The 16,544-nt window shown below is 36.6% G+C and overlaps 1 protein-coding gene across 2 annotated transcripts in view; it reads right to left on the reverse strand.

The window, feature by feature from the left end:
* sema4c (sema domain, immunoglobulin domain (Ig), transmembrane domain (TM) and short cytoplasmic domain, (semaphorin) 4C) overlaps positions 1-16,544 on the reverse strand; it is a 197,741-nt gene that overhangs the window by 46,688 nt on the left and 134,509 nt on the right. For both annotated transcript variants that reach the window (XM_020928284.2, XM_055161911.1), the window contains one exon: positions 9,502-9,656. In XM_020928284.2, the coding sequence (XP_020783943.1) occupies positions 9,502-9,656 (155 nt within the window). The remainder of the gene's footprint in view (positions 1-9,501; positions 9,657-16,544) is intronic.

Consider the following 16,544-nt stretch of genomic DNA (forward strand, 5'->3'; position numbering starts at 1 on the left):
AAACTTTAATAATACAAAAATCCATCTCTTATCAAACAATATATGACCCCAAACATTCTTTATGTTTTTTCCCATAATTGAGTAGCTGTACCTCGAGTACCTCTCTCTATCTTCCTCCCCACAGTTCGAATGGGTATCACCAGATGCATCACTTCTAGTATCTAACATTATTAAAACTCATTGTTACTGCGCTCCATAAAAGTCGGAGTAATATAGAGTCTTTATAGGCTGCAGGTCTCCACTGTCCAGCCATAATCCTTTGTTTGATTGCTATTGGTCCGACTCCAATCCAGAGAGGTCCTGGATTTACAGCAGTGCTTGACCTGTAATGACCACTGTTAGTTCAAATGGTGTGGAAACCAATACGACTAAACATACCTCATATTTTATCCTGTCGTCTTTTGTGCGCCGTTCAGTCTCACATGTGTCAGATTTATTAAAGTACTAGTTTTAATAAAAGCAAGAGATAGATAGTTTTCGACTTGGTTTATTGTAGTAGTAGAAGAGCAACATAAGACTCTTAAAATAAAATACTATGCATGCTTGTTCTTGGCCTTTAAACATGCTCTTGAGTACCAGAGCTTACAATAATGGCTATATATACAGGCAATAGACAGAGATGCACTCCCTATACTGTGTACTGGGAGCAGAGGGATTTACTATTGACTTATTGGTCAATATACGTTGGATAAAACAATCATTTTTGGGGGTCAGTGTTTATCGTTGGGATTTTTTCTTTGTACTAGTGGACCATTTTTGGTTATATTTCTGTACTGTGATAGACGTTTTAGCTGTAGAAGGTTGCAGAGGTGGGACCAAGTCGTTGTTTTGCAAGTCTCAAGTAAGTCTTTGACCTCAAGTCCGAGTCAAGTCCCAAGTCAAATACAGGCCAGTCCAAGTCAAGTCTCGAGTCACTGGCCCATAAGTCCAAGTCAAGTCATCTCCTTTGAGCTTCAAGTCATTTGTAGTCTTTAAACCAAAGTACCAAATATAGGTTAGATTTTTGTAATTTATATGAAATCTAAACTAAATTGTACTTGTACTAACTGTCAGGTTAATGAAATGCAAATTTTTCCTGAAATCATTACGGATAGAAAAGGAAAAAATCTGATTTAAAAGTGCTAAATATCAGTTATTTTGTCATGTAATTGGCACTGAAATGGAAGGATCAAGTTCAATGTAGTTCCCTCCATTTTACTGTATTGTACTGTATATTACTGTAGTACATTGGAGGATACCACATCACAGTACTTCTGTTACATCCAAAGTAACAAACAGAAGTGGGAGGGACATGTATCAACTGTACCACATGTATCAACTGTAAAGAGGAAAGTCTTTTCTAGAAACCTATATTGTTTTGAGAGAAGCATCAAGTCTCCTCAAGTCACAGGCCTCAAGTCCGAGTCAAGTCCCGAGTCACTGACCTTCAAGTCCAAGTCGAGTCCCAAGTCTTTGTCCATTTTATCAAGTCAAGTCCCACGTCCTAAAAATAGTGACTCAAGTCTGACTCGAGTCAGAGATTGCGAACTAAACAGGAATTATTAAGCAAGTGTGAATAAAGATAAATACAACTCCGGGCTTGTTTTTGATGAAGCAATTATGTTATTATGCTCTCCTTTCAAAACATAATGATGGCAAAAGTGTATTTATCGTTCATTAGTTTGTTGTTTAAATAGCCAGATATTTCTAAATGGTCCGCTACATATTGTAATGCATGAAGACCTCTCATTTCCACCGTTTTCTGTGTTTTTGTTCATCAGAGGTCAAAGTTCAGTGTTTATGCTGATGCAGCCCAACATCAAACTCCAGCAATTAGACTCTCCAAATGCACAAACCAAGTGTCCATGTAATTACTTCCAGAAATAACTTTAAAAATAAATTTCACAATCGGGGGGCTATATGAGCCGTGCAGACCTTCTTACCCAAACAATAAATAAAAGAAAAGAAAATAATGACATCAAGGTTCCCAGACGTTGTGAGAATACAATTAGCACTAACAACGTGACAAAACCCTGGTTGTCTTTATAGTTACCTGTTTATTTAGAGTTACAAAACAAAAAAGTTACATCTCACCGAGTTAAAAATACTTGAATAAAAAAAATGTTATCTTGATTTGAGTAAATTTCACTTATATACTAAAGAAACAAAACATTTTGCACTGAAAATAAGAAATTAAATGTTGTTGTTGCTTGAATTAAGAACAAAATCTTCTTATATTAGTAAAAAATTTAACATATCAGGTCAAATATGTGCGAATTAAAGAATAGCGTTGATAATTTTTGTAATTTAACTTTTAAAACAGTACAACAATCAATGAATCATAGCAACAACTGCAATGTTACAAAATAACACAAAGCAGCCTAACTAATACTTATTAAAACTGTAGTACACTGCAAAAAAAAAATTATATCTAGGTAAGTTAAAATGACTTAAATAAAGAACATTTTACTTTACTTGAGTAGATTCAACTTGACAAGCAAATTATCTTTTATTTTTCTTATTTTAAGTGTAGCAGGATGTATTTTCATATTTTAAGTACAAAAAATCTTATTCCATTGGCAGATTTTTACTTGTCAAGTGAAACTGAGTCAAATCATGATAGCATTTTCTTCATTCAAGTCATTTTAACTGGACTAGATTTTGTTATTTGCGGTGTATGTCTGAACTGGCTGTACTACCTTTACTACTAGTACTACCTACTATTTCAAGTCTTTTACTGCAGTTAAGGGGAATACAAATACTGGTACAACTTCTACCACTCAATGCTACACTTATTAGTACTACAACCACTGTGATTGACCTCCCATAAGACCACGTTAATCTCCATATTGATTTTTCCTCATGATTTAATTAGCTGTTTTTCAGGCGTTACCATAACAACAAGCACAGGAATCCATTGAATTAAACGCAGAGCGAAGGCCAAGGTCTCTAACAGTTTTTCTCCGTCACATTTATTTAATTGAAAGTCTAGTACTAAAGTTTTTCCAGACTTTTAGACACATTGAATAGAGTAGTGACCTCAAGTGTTCACCTTAAATGAATAGCAAATTTTATATTTTTATGTGTCTATTGTATAGTATTGCTTTTTACAAACTTCATCCGACTTAAAGTACCATTTACATTCAGCAGAGGGCAGGGTTGAGCTCCTTTGTGGTAATATTTTGAATAGAATTTGAGGAACAATAATTTTACATTTTACGACTTGAGATAGAAGACTTGTTGATTGGTCCCTGCTTTCTGAAGTATCGGGAGTAATTAAATAAGATTTTTTATTTGCAAGATGTTTTACTACTCTGCTAATGTCGATAATATTATGATGATACATCTGCTAATATTTCAAGCACAGATGTTGCTGTTCCCAGGCATGAAAGCGATGAAGAATGAGCAAAAGTCGAAGCAAAAGAGAAGTACAAAAACACATTAAAAGAGAGAGAGAGAGAGAGAGAGATGAAGATAGACAGAGACAAAGAGAAAACAAAGGACGGAGAGACAGAGAGAGGAATAGAGAAATGGAAACACACAGACACAGAGATGAAGAGGGAGACGGAGAAAGGAAGGGAGGGAGAAACAGAAAGAGATGGAGACAGATGGATAAAGATGACAGAGAGAGAGAGAGAAAGAGAAAGAATCTGAGCAAATGATGGAGAGACAGAGAGAAATGGAGATAGAAAGAGACAGAATAGATAGATAGATAGATAGATAGATAAAGAGGGATGGAGAGAGAGACTGAGAGAGAAACAGAGATGAGAGAAAGAGATGCAGAGAGGAAGAGACAGGAATGGATAAAGATGAGAGAGAGAGATGGAGGAGAGAGAGGCAGAGTATAGAGATGGAGTGAGATGTAGGGGGAGAGAGCATGAAAGAGAAAGGATGGGAAAGGGGGAAACAGAGAGAGAGAGAGACAGGGATAGAGATAGAGACAGAGAGAAAGAGAGAGGACGGAGGAAAGGGAGACAAAGAGAGAAGGAGACAGAGAGATATATATTCTATATATAGAAAAAAAGAGAAAGAGAGAGATGGGGCAGATTAGAGAGATGGAGTAAAATGTAGGGGGAGAGGGTGTGAGAAAGAAAGGATGGGAAAGGGAGAAGTAGAGAGAGAAACAGAAACAGAGAGAGATGAGAAAAAGAGATGCAGAGAAAGAGAGAGAGACGAATAAAGATGAGAGAGAGAGAGATGGGAAGAGAGAAATACAGATATAGATGGGTAGAGAGAGAGAGAGAGAGGAGGGAGGAAAGGGAGACAAAGAGAAAGAAATAGAGAGAGAGGCAAAGTCATATTTAGAGAAAAAGAGACCGAGCGAGATGCAGAGAGAGAGACAGGGACTGATAAAGATGAGATAAAGGAGATAAAGATGAGAGAGAAAGACAGAGATAGAAAGGGATAGAGATAGAGGGACAGAGAGACAGAGAAAGAGAGAGGAAGGAGCAAAGACAGACAAAGAGAGAAGGAGACAGAGAGAGGCAGAGTAGAAAGATGGAGGGAGATGGAGGGGGAGAGGGTGTGAGAGAGAAAGGATGGGAAAAGGGGAGAGAGAGAGAGAGAGAGAGAGAGAGAAAGGAAGAAGGAGAGGGAGACAGAGAGGGAAGACAAAAGAGAGAGGCGAAGTCATTGAGAGAGACAGAGAGAAAAAAGAAAGAAAGGGAGAGCTAGAAAGAGAGACAGAGTATGGGAGAGAGGAGCCATCAGTGAGCAGTGTCCAGATGGTAGTAGGCTGTGAAACATCTCCCAGGTGTGTGCCCTGTCACCATATATCCAAAGTACATGACACATGAGGGAGGACAACAGGTGCTCACATCACTGAGGGCTTCTCAAACAGGGGGACGCGGACAGATGCTGGGACGCAGTCTTTGAAAGTTCTAATATATGCAAAGTTTGAAATGTTTTTAGTCTCATCTTTGTACAGTTTAGCAGAGGGGAGGAATTGCAAGTTGTGAATTGGACTTGAGTCAGACTTGAGAAAATGGACTAAGACTTGGGACTCGACTTAAACTCGAAGCTCAAAAACTTGGGACTTGCCTCGGACTTTAGGCCTGTGACTTCTCCTAAAAAATATGTTTTTAGAAAATACTTTTAACACACATTTCCACTTCTCTATTACTATGGATGTAACTGAAGTACTGTGATACGGATTGCTCAAGTGTACTACAGTAATATACAGTACAACACTATAACAGAGGGAACTACATAGAACATGATCCTTCCATTTCACAGCAGACTACAAATACATGACAAAATAACTGCACTTTTAAATCTTAATTCTTTCTGTTCTGACCATAACAATTTGCACTTTTGTCAGTGTTTAAAAAGGAATATATATAAACACTCATATATAAATAATACAATGACTATTTTTTTTAAGTACAATTTAGCTTAAAATTCATATAAATTGCAAAAATCTAAGCTGTATTTGGTACTTTGGTTTAAAGACTTGAAATGACTTGAAGCTCAAAGCAGACAACTTGGCCAGTGACTCAGGACTCGACTTGGACTTGTATTTGACTTGGGACTTGACTCGGACTTGAAGTAAAATACTTGAGACTTACTTGAGACTTGCAAACCAATGACTTGGTCCCACCACTGTAGCTTAGACTAGGACTGTCAAAAAAAAATCTACATCCAGAAATGAATAAATAAAAATAGGCCAATTTGGACCTTTTCCAGACAGTTTTAGAATCTTCTCTTTTATAAGTCCTCATGATGAAATTATGGACAACAATTATTTATGTATTTCAAAATATATGTTGTACAAGTATGTGATTATAATACAGTGATGGTAAAGGAAACAGGGCGTTTAAATATTTTAGCTTTTGACTTTGAAAGGTCCCCAAAATATTTCATATAAGATGCTGAATTTGACGACAGCTACACAAAAGAGGAAGTGGCACTCCATTTACCTTTGGCGGTCTCCGAGTTACTCAGAAGTGACTCCGAGGATGAAGAATTCAATGGATTTAGTGATTTGGAGTGATACGGAGAGTTTGGTAAACTTGTTCTGTTCTGTTGTTTATGCTATAATTAAATGAATAACTGTTCATTTGTGATGTTAACAGCCTGTTGTTTTCTGTTCTATTGTTATATTACTATAACTTGCCTTTCAAGATGAAATGTGGGTTCCTGGTCTCTGATTTCATAATGTAAATTTCCCCCAAAAAGTGTGACTTACAGTCCGGTGCGACTTATAGTCCAAAAAATACGTTAGTTTCGATACTTTTGACAACCCTAAATTAGTATCGAACTTTTTCCTTAGTATAGAAATCAAGTTTTTCATACCATAACAACACTTGTGAGTTAGTCCTTGTATATACTACCTGGTCTTGATTTGGTCTCTTATTCCTATAGTTTTGTCTCACTCTTCTGGTACGTGTGACCATTATAATTAGATTAGTGGGGTAAATCAGATAGCAATCCCCAAACCACTGCGGGCCACTTGCTACACACCTCCATTAGACCTTGTAATTGTATTGATTGTAATTATTGAGAGCAAGGCAACAGTGGATTGGGCCTTAGAGGGCTTCCAATCTCCATAATTGTGAAGAAATGCAGAAATCAAGGCTAGAGCTGGAGAGTAAGATGCATTTATATTAGTGCATTTACTTGTCAAGCTTTCTGAATAAATTGTACATAGTTTTAGCATCAGTTTCAGTCATAAGCATATTTGAATAGCAAACTTCTTATTTATTCAACTCTTGTCTGTCAGGAGCTTCCAAATTATTATGAGAGCGATAATATATGAGTTTTTTTTCTCATAAAGATGCAATTTGCTTCCTACATGTGTATTACTTGGAGGTTCATTTTGCTCCGCATATCTAACTTAAGGTGATAATTTAAAGGTACACTGTGTAACTTTTTGGAGGTGGCATGTCACCTGCATGAATCCACGGAAGGTTAAAACCATCCTTTTGAACATTCTCTATGGAGATAGGTTAGGCTATAAGATTAAAGACTGCATAAAACAGTGGACTAAGGGAGTGTGAGGTCAATTTTTCAATGGGAAGTCAACAGGAAACAGTCTATGGAACCAGAAGTGCCCCCATTCGCACTTCCTCATGCCGTTTATGTTATAGCCACGTTACAAAATTACCATGGAAACAAGCAGGAGGAGGCCTTCAGTCAGGTTTGTGGGGCTGCAAGTGCATTCAAGTTTTTCATTGCAATATAAACATAACCAAGTATTTTCCCAGTATTTTCTTAGACAATACTTGCTTTTTACTTTTAATAATGTTATTTTAAGTCCACTGAGTAAAGTACAAATTTTGCCTATATTACACTTTTGGTCAAGGACACTTGTATACAGCTCTGGCCTGCAGCAGAAAAACAAGATTTGCAAATGAAAATGTGCACAATAAAAAATGGAATAAGTACGTAGTAAAGTTTCAGAGGCATAACAAGTGTGAGTGTGTCTTCCCACGCCAAGGCTGCAGCAGATATAGATTTGTGCTCACACCAGCCAATGTGGGCACTTACTACAATCACAAAACTTGGCAGCCCAAAGCTCACAACATAACTCTTGAAGCCTTTAAGCTACAGATAACATAAATAACATTTGAATCAACTAATAACTTGGCAACCTGTCTCAAAATGCACAAAGCCAGGCCAAAATAATTAAAGTTGAAAATAAGCTTCAAGCAAGTACAATTGTGTCTTTTTTTTATTTATTTTTATTTTTATTTATTTATTTTCAAATTTGAGATATTCTCCAAAAACTTCTCCTTTTGTATTTTGGTTGTGAAATAGTCAGGGAATAATTTCGAAACTGATTTTTAATTGATGCCATTTTAAATGGCACAATTAAAACACAAACATCTTATTTTTTCATTTATAATAGCCTATTTCAAACTTTTATGTAACACCTTATTAGAAAATGGCATTTAAAAGTCACTTTTTCTACGCTCTCTTTACATTTCATTTCAAAATACTAGATAATTAAAGCAGCGTCAATTTAACATCAATGCTAAAACTACACACTTATCTGTACCTAATGCTACTGAATAAAATGTTGCTATAGAAAAGACCAGCAAACATCCTTTTTAGCTTCCGTTGTTAATGATTTGTGAATTATAGATGAGTTTTTAAAGGATAAATATTGTCTTTTGAGATCATAAAGATTGGTTGTTTTGCAGAGACACACTCTAACTAGATTTTCAACTCACTGCACCAATTACTTCTTTACGACAGTTTTGACCCTACGCGAAGGACACATCTGAAGTAGACTCCTAATTGCCCCACGTCTTGATCATTTTAGCAGGAGTGAAGTTGGACCATTTCATAAAAGACGTATCATGTAGCCCAATAAAAAAGCCAACATTAACACTATAGCATTTATTATGGCACTTAAGCTCTCCGCTGATGTCCTGGCCAGGTTTGCTACGTGGCGTCCTCAAAATGAAAAATAATAAATGAAGGTCATTTTGTAAGTTAACGGAGCGTCTGAGACAGAGATTATGGCGTGTCCGAGCTAAGCCTCTATAAGCTTTTAAATATGAAGCTAATTTCATTAAGCTAATGTAGCCGTGCACTGGGCATAATTCAATTGGGGTGGCCTAGTGCTATTGATTTCTGAACTATTGACTGTGAAACTCGACCAAGTCTATTTCAGATAAAAGTATTCTCACCATTCACAAAATTGGTTGTGTTCAAAGAGCTGAAAAATCTCACACAAGAGAAAATTGTTCCCAAAAGAAAATAAACAACAACTTTTCTTTTGTTGTTGTCAGCGAGCCACGCACCTCTAAAAGGCTGGGACTGGAAAACCACAAGTGTCACACCAGAGCAGGAATACTGACAATGTATCCAGTCACAAAACACAAAATACCTATATTAAAAGTATTACAATACATGGCCCAATTAGAGTACTACATTTTGAATACTATACTTTCACATTAAGTTGCATTCTATCACAGAGAGAGATTAAAACAGCTTCATATTTATTGCATCACCTGTTCTGTCTGTTAGTATTCTTTTTTTTATCTTTCTACTGCTGTGTGATACCAAATAAAAGAATAACTGTACCAGAATACCAATCCAAATTAGTACAAATATTTAATGCAAAATATATTTATTTAGAATAGTGAATACCTGCACTACAATGTGTTCCTTTATATGATTCAGTCAGAGTACTTTGTTCTGAAAGCCTAAAATATTTGTTGCTTTTAAATGAAAGTGTCAAAAATGTAACTTAAGATCAAAATCAGATTTATGTTTATTTCACTGCTTATTTTGCAAATATTTATGACAATTGGAGAAGGAAAATTTGCACATTCACTTATACAGTTCTATTCTATTATTCACACTAATTATGTGCAGTTTGAAGCCTAAATTAACTAAAAAGTAACTGCATTCAAATGAAATAGTAACTTTACAAGTATTTAGTTACTTACCCCTGTCTATGAATGTTCAGTTTAATTTAAATATAAAACTTCTATAGAACTTAGAACAAAGAGAAATAAAGTAACACACCAATCTTATATAACATTCGTGTACACTCAGAGTTGTCTTTACCTGTGGTCGTAACTGTTTGCTGATGTCATTGGGGTCCAGGGCGAAGAGGGTCTCTCTCGCCCCCACGTACAGGACCCTCTCGTGGTCAGACAGGGTGAGCATGCTGTAGTTGAAAACGCCCGGGACGGTGAAGCGTGCCATGCTGTCCAAAACATCTGCAAAGGAGACACAAAGAAAGTATGGTGTTACTAATGTGGAGAGCGACGTTCATCTCGTCTAGTCAGTTCAGTTAAAGATCCGATATTACACAAAACTGACTCTTGTGAGCTTTAAATCATGTTATAATGTTAATACCTCATTAAAAACATACCTGGAGTTGTGTTTTGGTTCATTCACACATGTCTGAGTAACCATTTATTATAAGTCTGTTTACATTTTCCAGACTTTTAGATGCATTTGTGATATAATAAGTTGACAGCTCCTTTTACTTTTAGTTCAGTAGATATTTGGCAATTCCAAAGCTGAAATTATCCAAATGATTCTAGTGAAAGTGTATGGTGCTCACAAACACAGGGGAGCACTTTCTGTATTACCACAGAACATCACAAGGTGGAACAGAGTGTTTACTGTTTGAGAGAAGAACTCAGTCTAAATATGCAGGCTTTCTTGTGTAAATGAAACAAAACACAACTCCAGGTAAGTTTACGATGAGGAAACAAGATTATGCTTCCCAGTGTATAAATAGGTTTAAAAACATAAAGTTGAGTGAATTTCAGAAACTTGTCCAAATTTCTAAGCATAAATTTCAACTGGATTATGCAGCGCAGTCATTTACCCATATGGTCACAGGGATACGCTCCAGCTTGAATATTCACCCAATTTGTTTAGGAGAAATGGGTACGTTTTGCATATAAGAATTATGATTAAAAACGTGAAAAGAGAATTCATTTTAAATGGTTTGCTGCCATCTAAAACTGTGCATCGCTATTTACAACGTTGAGTTTATAAGCACAAAAGAGGCCAGAATTAACCATCTTTACATGATCCTGGTGTTTTTATTTCACTATTTTGTCCGTAAGAGTGCACTTCCTGGTTTGCGAAGGATAAAACATTCCATAATTTGATGTAGAAAAACAGCTACTTTTACAATATATCTGTACTGAGGCAAGAAAATGTTACTTTATGAAAAAAACTAACAAAAAAAAGTTCCAAGTTTGAAGCTCTTTGGAGAGTTTTTAGCAGAATGGAAATGGCGTACTAATTGTTTGGAACATACACGCCCAATTATCCATAGCTTCTCTTCGCTTTGTTGTGAAAATATGCAATAAGGTCCAAGCTAATCCATGTATCGACTTCTATAAGCAACTTGCAAGCCTGCTACGCCTCCAAAATCAATAATAAGGAACATTTAGAAATAACATGAGGAATGGCTGCGTTTTAAAGAGGTCATTTGGAGACAGACCTCTGGAGAATTAATGACTACAGTTCCCATGGGGCCTTTGTAGATTTGCAGTTACATTAGCATTAGCGTTTAGCAATGTGGGTTTGCTTGTAAAAGGGTCCTTAACTTTTAGTGGTCTTTAGTTTGAAGAAGCTAGTGGAACAAATGCTTTCTCATTTCACGGCCATGAGAGCCATTTGGAGTCACGCGCACCTCTGGACTGCCAAAGCTAGCGACACGGGGGAATTGTCAATATTCTGTATAATGGCTTCACTATAGCAGCCCAGTTACTGCCATATTTTGATCAGGCTCTTGATTTTGTGGAAATGCTTAATTATCGTCATACTTGAAAAGATTAAAGGGCACACTACGTAACTTTACTTCCACTTGAGATGTTATTGCTTTGCCTGTATGCTTCACAGTGTGGCATAACACGTATCTCCATGTAGACAACAAGGTAACAGTACCAGGCCAAGTTCCAGGTCAGATCTGTGGAGAAACGATCCTTCTCACGGTAAGAGTGCATGTTTTTCAAAGTATTTTTGAGCTATGAAAACACCTGTAGTAAAATAAGCTGCATCCCATATAGCCTAAATTCTAGATTAGAGCTCGGCAACCTTAAATACTCCAAGAGCCATTTGGAGCGTTTCCCACAGACAAGAAAACACCTGTATGCTATAAAATATAAAGTATAAAGTAAAAAACTATAGTGTGTTGCATTTATGACATCAATGAAATGCGACAGAGAATAAATGTCCATTCATATATACAGTCTATGGTATGACCCGCAGACTTATAATCTCTGAAAAGTTTAACATGAACCATCTGCAATGCGATAGAAGCACAGAACAGACTGACCATCAGCAGCACATCCTCTGTCACAGCAAGAACATTCATATTCCATTGAGTCTTGAGTCGTGTCCTTTAGTCTGACAAAAGCTGACCGCATCAGGCACACAAGGAGCGCTTATAGTTTATGCAAATTAGACATGTGGTTTTAAGTTTTGTTTCTGTAAAATGTAAACACGCTGCATTAAACACAATATTACTCAATGTCTATTTGAGTCCTCCTCGTAGGAAATAAAAATCCAAACTTAAATTATCCACCCGCAGCGAAGCAAAAACACTGTCTGCTTCTGTGTCTACTCATCATTTTATCACGTGAACCAGTCTCAACAGCCGTGAAAGCAAATGGATCTGCCCACGTAGCATTAAAAGTTCTGTTTTCTTCAGAAATGTTTCTTTTCTTGCACTTATCCAGCATTTACCTACAATGGGTCGAAAAGCTCAATAAATCATGCTGCTGGTGAAGGACCTGGTAAATCCGGGCTGTCAGATCTGTGCAGGGTGTCGCACATCAGCAGCTTTAATGCAAATTTTGAGCGACAAAAATATTTAAAAACATTTTATTTGAATGTTACTAGATTACCATTATCTACAAATTTAGAACTATATTTAAAAACGAACAAACTAAAATAAAAATACATTGACATGACCCACAGGTTGGCTAGTGTGATTCCAGCTCCCACAGATGAATGCTGTCGTTGTGTCCTTGGGCAAGACACTTAACCCACCTTGCCCACAGTGTCTGCGTACACTGGTGTGTGAATGGGTAAGTGGTTCCTTGTTGTAAAGCGCTTTCAGTGCCTTGAAGGTGGAAAAGTGCTATAGAAAAATGTGACCATTTACCATACTGTGGAACATTGAAGGCACATCATTAACATCTCAATGGAGAGAAACAGGTAGCACTAGAAAAGTTACCTAGTGCAGCTTTAAAACTTAAGTGTTTTTGTCAATAATCACGTGTTTTTGTCAATAATCACGTACAGCTGTGGTCTACAAAAACTACAGATAATGGTCTATAGTTCTCAACAAAACAATGCATTTTAAGCCAGGTTCAAATATTTATTTACAAGTCCACAATTCTGATACATGTGATATTAGAATAAGATTTGTCAAAATGTAATACAGTTCCACAAATAATCGTACATTAACTCCATCAAAATCCCCAAACAGCAGTCCATTTCAGCACTCAACTTCATTTGGGAGGACATCACAGTCTAGTCTTTATCACAACATGGGCAGGTCCAAGCACCATTACCTTGTGTTTATGTGCTTTATGAGTTTGTCTAAATACGCTCACATCTTATCTGCTTTATGACGCTCCGATCTGGACCTTATCAGACATGGCTTGGCTCCTGCTTTAGCCCATCCTAGAGTAAATACAAGGCTTTGGGAAGATCTTTGTTTGGCCTGAAAATAATTTACAACAGATCGTGAAGCTTGATATTGTGAAATTAAGTAAACACTTGAGGATCAGCGTAGTATTGTGAAATGAAAGTTGAAATGCTGGTCGTAATGAATTATCACTACGCTTTTAAATCTTGCAAAATCCAAACAAGTATTATTTCCCAATTTCTATTGAGAGAGAATAGTCAACAACAATGGTCCAGCAACTGCAGTCATTAAAAACATGAAAAACTATAGTTAATTTTAAGAAACAACTAGCATATGTACACATTTTGTCTTTCTCAGACAATAAAATGATTTCTAATTTGTTGCAGACTTATATTTTACTTATTTAGAGTTCAAAAATAGAGTTAGAGTTAACAAAAAAATTATATTGATCTATCTATATTAACATGTGTGAACGAAACAAAACACAACTTTGTATATGTTTTAGAGGAAGTAAAAACATTCTAACATGGCATAAAGCTCACAAGAGTCAATTTTGCACAATGTAAGACTTTTAAGGATGTGGTCATTGTATCAGCACTTGTGAAAAAATTGAAAATTGTGACGTTCATTCTCACAATAATAATAAACTGCAAATATCATTCACCTTAGCGTACACAATAATCTGTTATAGTAAAACCGCCGTGTTAATTGCGTACATTACAACCAATTGAATGTTGATTTATCGTGAACAGAGCTTGAATTCTCCGCTTTATCCATTCACCCATCTTATATTATTGCAAATGAGAAACCAGATCCCAGACACATGTGGGCTGAATATATATAACGCGTGAAAGCCCATAACGCGCAGTATCAACGTGAACCAGTGATTAGCCTGTTATTTGAGGCGCACATTCACAACACAAATGGCATTTTAATCCAGGCATAAACCAGGCCTTACACTGTGTCCAGGCCATCACCAGCGCATTAACCAACATTAGCCATGAGATAGCGATTGTAAGACTGACAGAAATGGTGGAGTCAATGGGATTCATAAGGCCTGGACTGAGCTCAAATGAGATCAATTCAAATCAATTCTACCTCAATAAATGTTATGACTTTTCCTGTGTAGATGTGTCCAATTTGCAGTAGAGATGGCTTAATATAATACGTGTATTATCACAGTTTTAGGTACTTGATAATAATACATTGGAATTAAATGCCATTAGAAACATATGGAGAGATTAAGGAATTTGGATTGGTCAATTTATTGCCAAGGGTACAGACAAATAGATTCTGGGGAATGTTTTTTTATCAACAAAATGAGGTTTCTAGAAATTAAAAATGTGATAAAAAAAATGTGATTAAAAAAAAAAAAGTTTCTCACTACAAAACTGTATATGTAAGCCCGCTGACAAAAAAATTGGGGGCCATGGGGCAAGAAGCCTCACATGGGGCCCCCTCTAATATAAATTAATTGGAAGCGGGTCCAATTCCAGCCATTAAAACCCAGGGGTTTTAAAAGCCATTGTCTACTGTGTTTTTTTGTTTTGGTTTTTTTTTTTGGTATTTTTAGTTGAAACTTGGTTAATTTGCATCTTTCTGGTTACATCTTAAACTGTGTGTGTCCTGGCTCCACTGACCACTAGAATTTTAAGTACTAGGTGACATCACGCAGCACTGCCCTGATTACAGATGAGTTTCTGACTACAAACAACTGGCTTCAGGGTCAGAGTTTAATGTTTAATACCTGTTAGACTCTCTTTTTAATCCTCCAGCCACTGCCCAGTTCATCAGTTCTATTTGACATTTGGTTGTGGGTGAAACTTTGGTGTTTAGTTCCGCTTTTATAACCACATAGGAGAATTATTGATGATTTCTATCTGCACATTTCATGATAACACTTTGAACACATCTGCTCTCTGTATATATTTCGCCTTTATCGCAGCATAATCTCAAAGGGATTAAAAATATCCTGTCTGGGAGATTTATTAAAAAAACTGCCTCTTTTATCAAAATTAGACGCTTCCACCTGCTGTTTTTTCGTGTCAATTCGATGTCTAAGACGCTACAATAACACACACTTCCCAACTCCCCTGACGAGCGGAGAAAAAAATGCTACATCCAAGACAAAGCACAGCCGAAAAATAGATGTTGTTTAGTTTTCATTATCTGCACGCCTGTTACTTCTTGTGTCACCTTGTTCTCTTTCCCCCTCTCTCTTTCTATGATGGAAGACGTGCAAAATCGAACAAAAGAATACCCAAGCTCCACACGCAATCTCACAAATTGAATGACTATACTTTTCCTGCATGAAAATTTCTACCGTATTTTTCTCGGTCTGAAAATAGCAGCTGAAATCCTTAGAGGCGAGAAGTGATTTATGGTGAGACTAACTGGTCATGTGATACGCTGGCCTAGTTGGGACCACTCATATATAGATAGAGTTTACATTGTTATATCAGAAAAGAGGTGATGGTTAGAAACTGTTAGTCTGCATTAAAAGGCTTACGTTACGTTATTTTGGATTATGATGCAATGTTGTTTCCTCATCAAACCATACCTGTAACCCTGCATATTTAGGCTGAGTTTTTCTCCCAAAACGGAAACACTCAGACCTGGAATTTATAGCCTCTACTAAAGTAAAGGTAAAATTGCTGTTAACTTGAAAACTACTGCCTGGGGTGGCTTAGCTTTGCTTAGAAAAATTGAGTTTGTGTACTTGTGGGCTTTTAAAGTGGGGATACTGACAGCAAAATATAGTCAAATAAGACAAATAAAAGCAAATGTTCTATGTTAAAGCAAACCAAGTCAAGTTTTCAAATAGTCAGGAACTAATCATAATTGTATTTCCTATTTAAAGATACAGTGTGTAATATTATAGCCACATTTCCATGGAAACAAGCAGGAGAAGGCCAAATAAAAGCCAGGTTTGTGGATGTGGAAGCTGGCTCATAGTAACGACATGTTTTTCTATAGTTTCTAGTGCCATAAACAACCAAAATAAAATAAAAATTGGCAAAATAATTCTTGCTTCATTCACTCTTCATTCAATAGTGGACATTTTTGACTCAAACAAACATACATAGACAGATTCACATGTGTTTATTTTTTGACCCTGACCAGACCCCTGTTGCACTAAAATACATGAAACTCGCCGGATATGAGTAAAAATGGATACGACGTCGTGACACTACATGAGGACACACAGTGAACAAGTAAGAGAAGGCTAGAATAAGTAATGAGCTAAGCAGAGTATCTGAGGACCTGGAAGTGTAAACAGTGAAGGGATTGTGAGACTGTTAGCTCAGAGAGAGAGCGCACAGGAAAGGCAGGGGGCCACCTCTGGGGAGATATGAGCACATCTGCTACCGTACACAGCCGGGCAAAAAAAAAAAAAAAAAAAAATCTCGCAAATAATTACACTGGGAGGAGAGTAACACCTTTGTCCGTGCACATTCTACATTTGCACTTTTTAACTTTTCCT

Source organism: Boleophthalmus pectinirostris, unplaced genomic scaffold (genome assembly GCF_026225935.1).
Source record: "Boleophthalmus pectinirostris isolate CB_2022bp ecotype Guang Dong unplaced genomic scaffold, ASM2622593v1 HiC_scaffold_4, whole genome shotgun sequence".
NCBI lineage: Eukaryota > Metazoa > Chordata > Actinopteri > Gobiiformes > Gobiidae > Boleophthalmus > Boleophthalmus pectinirostris.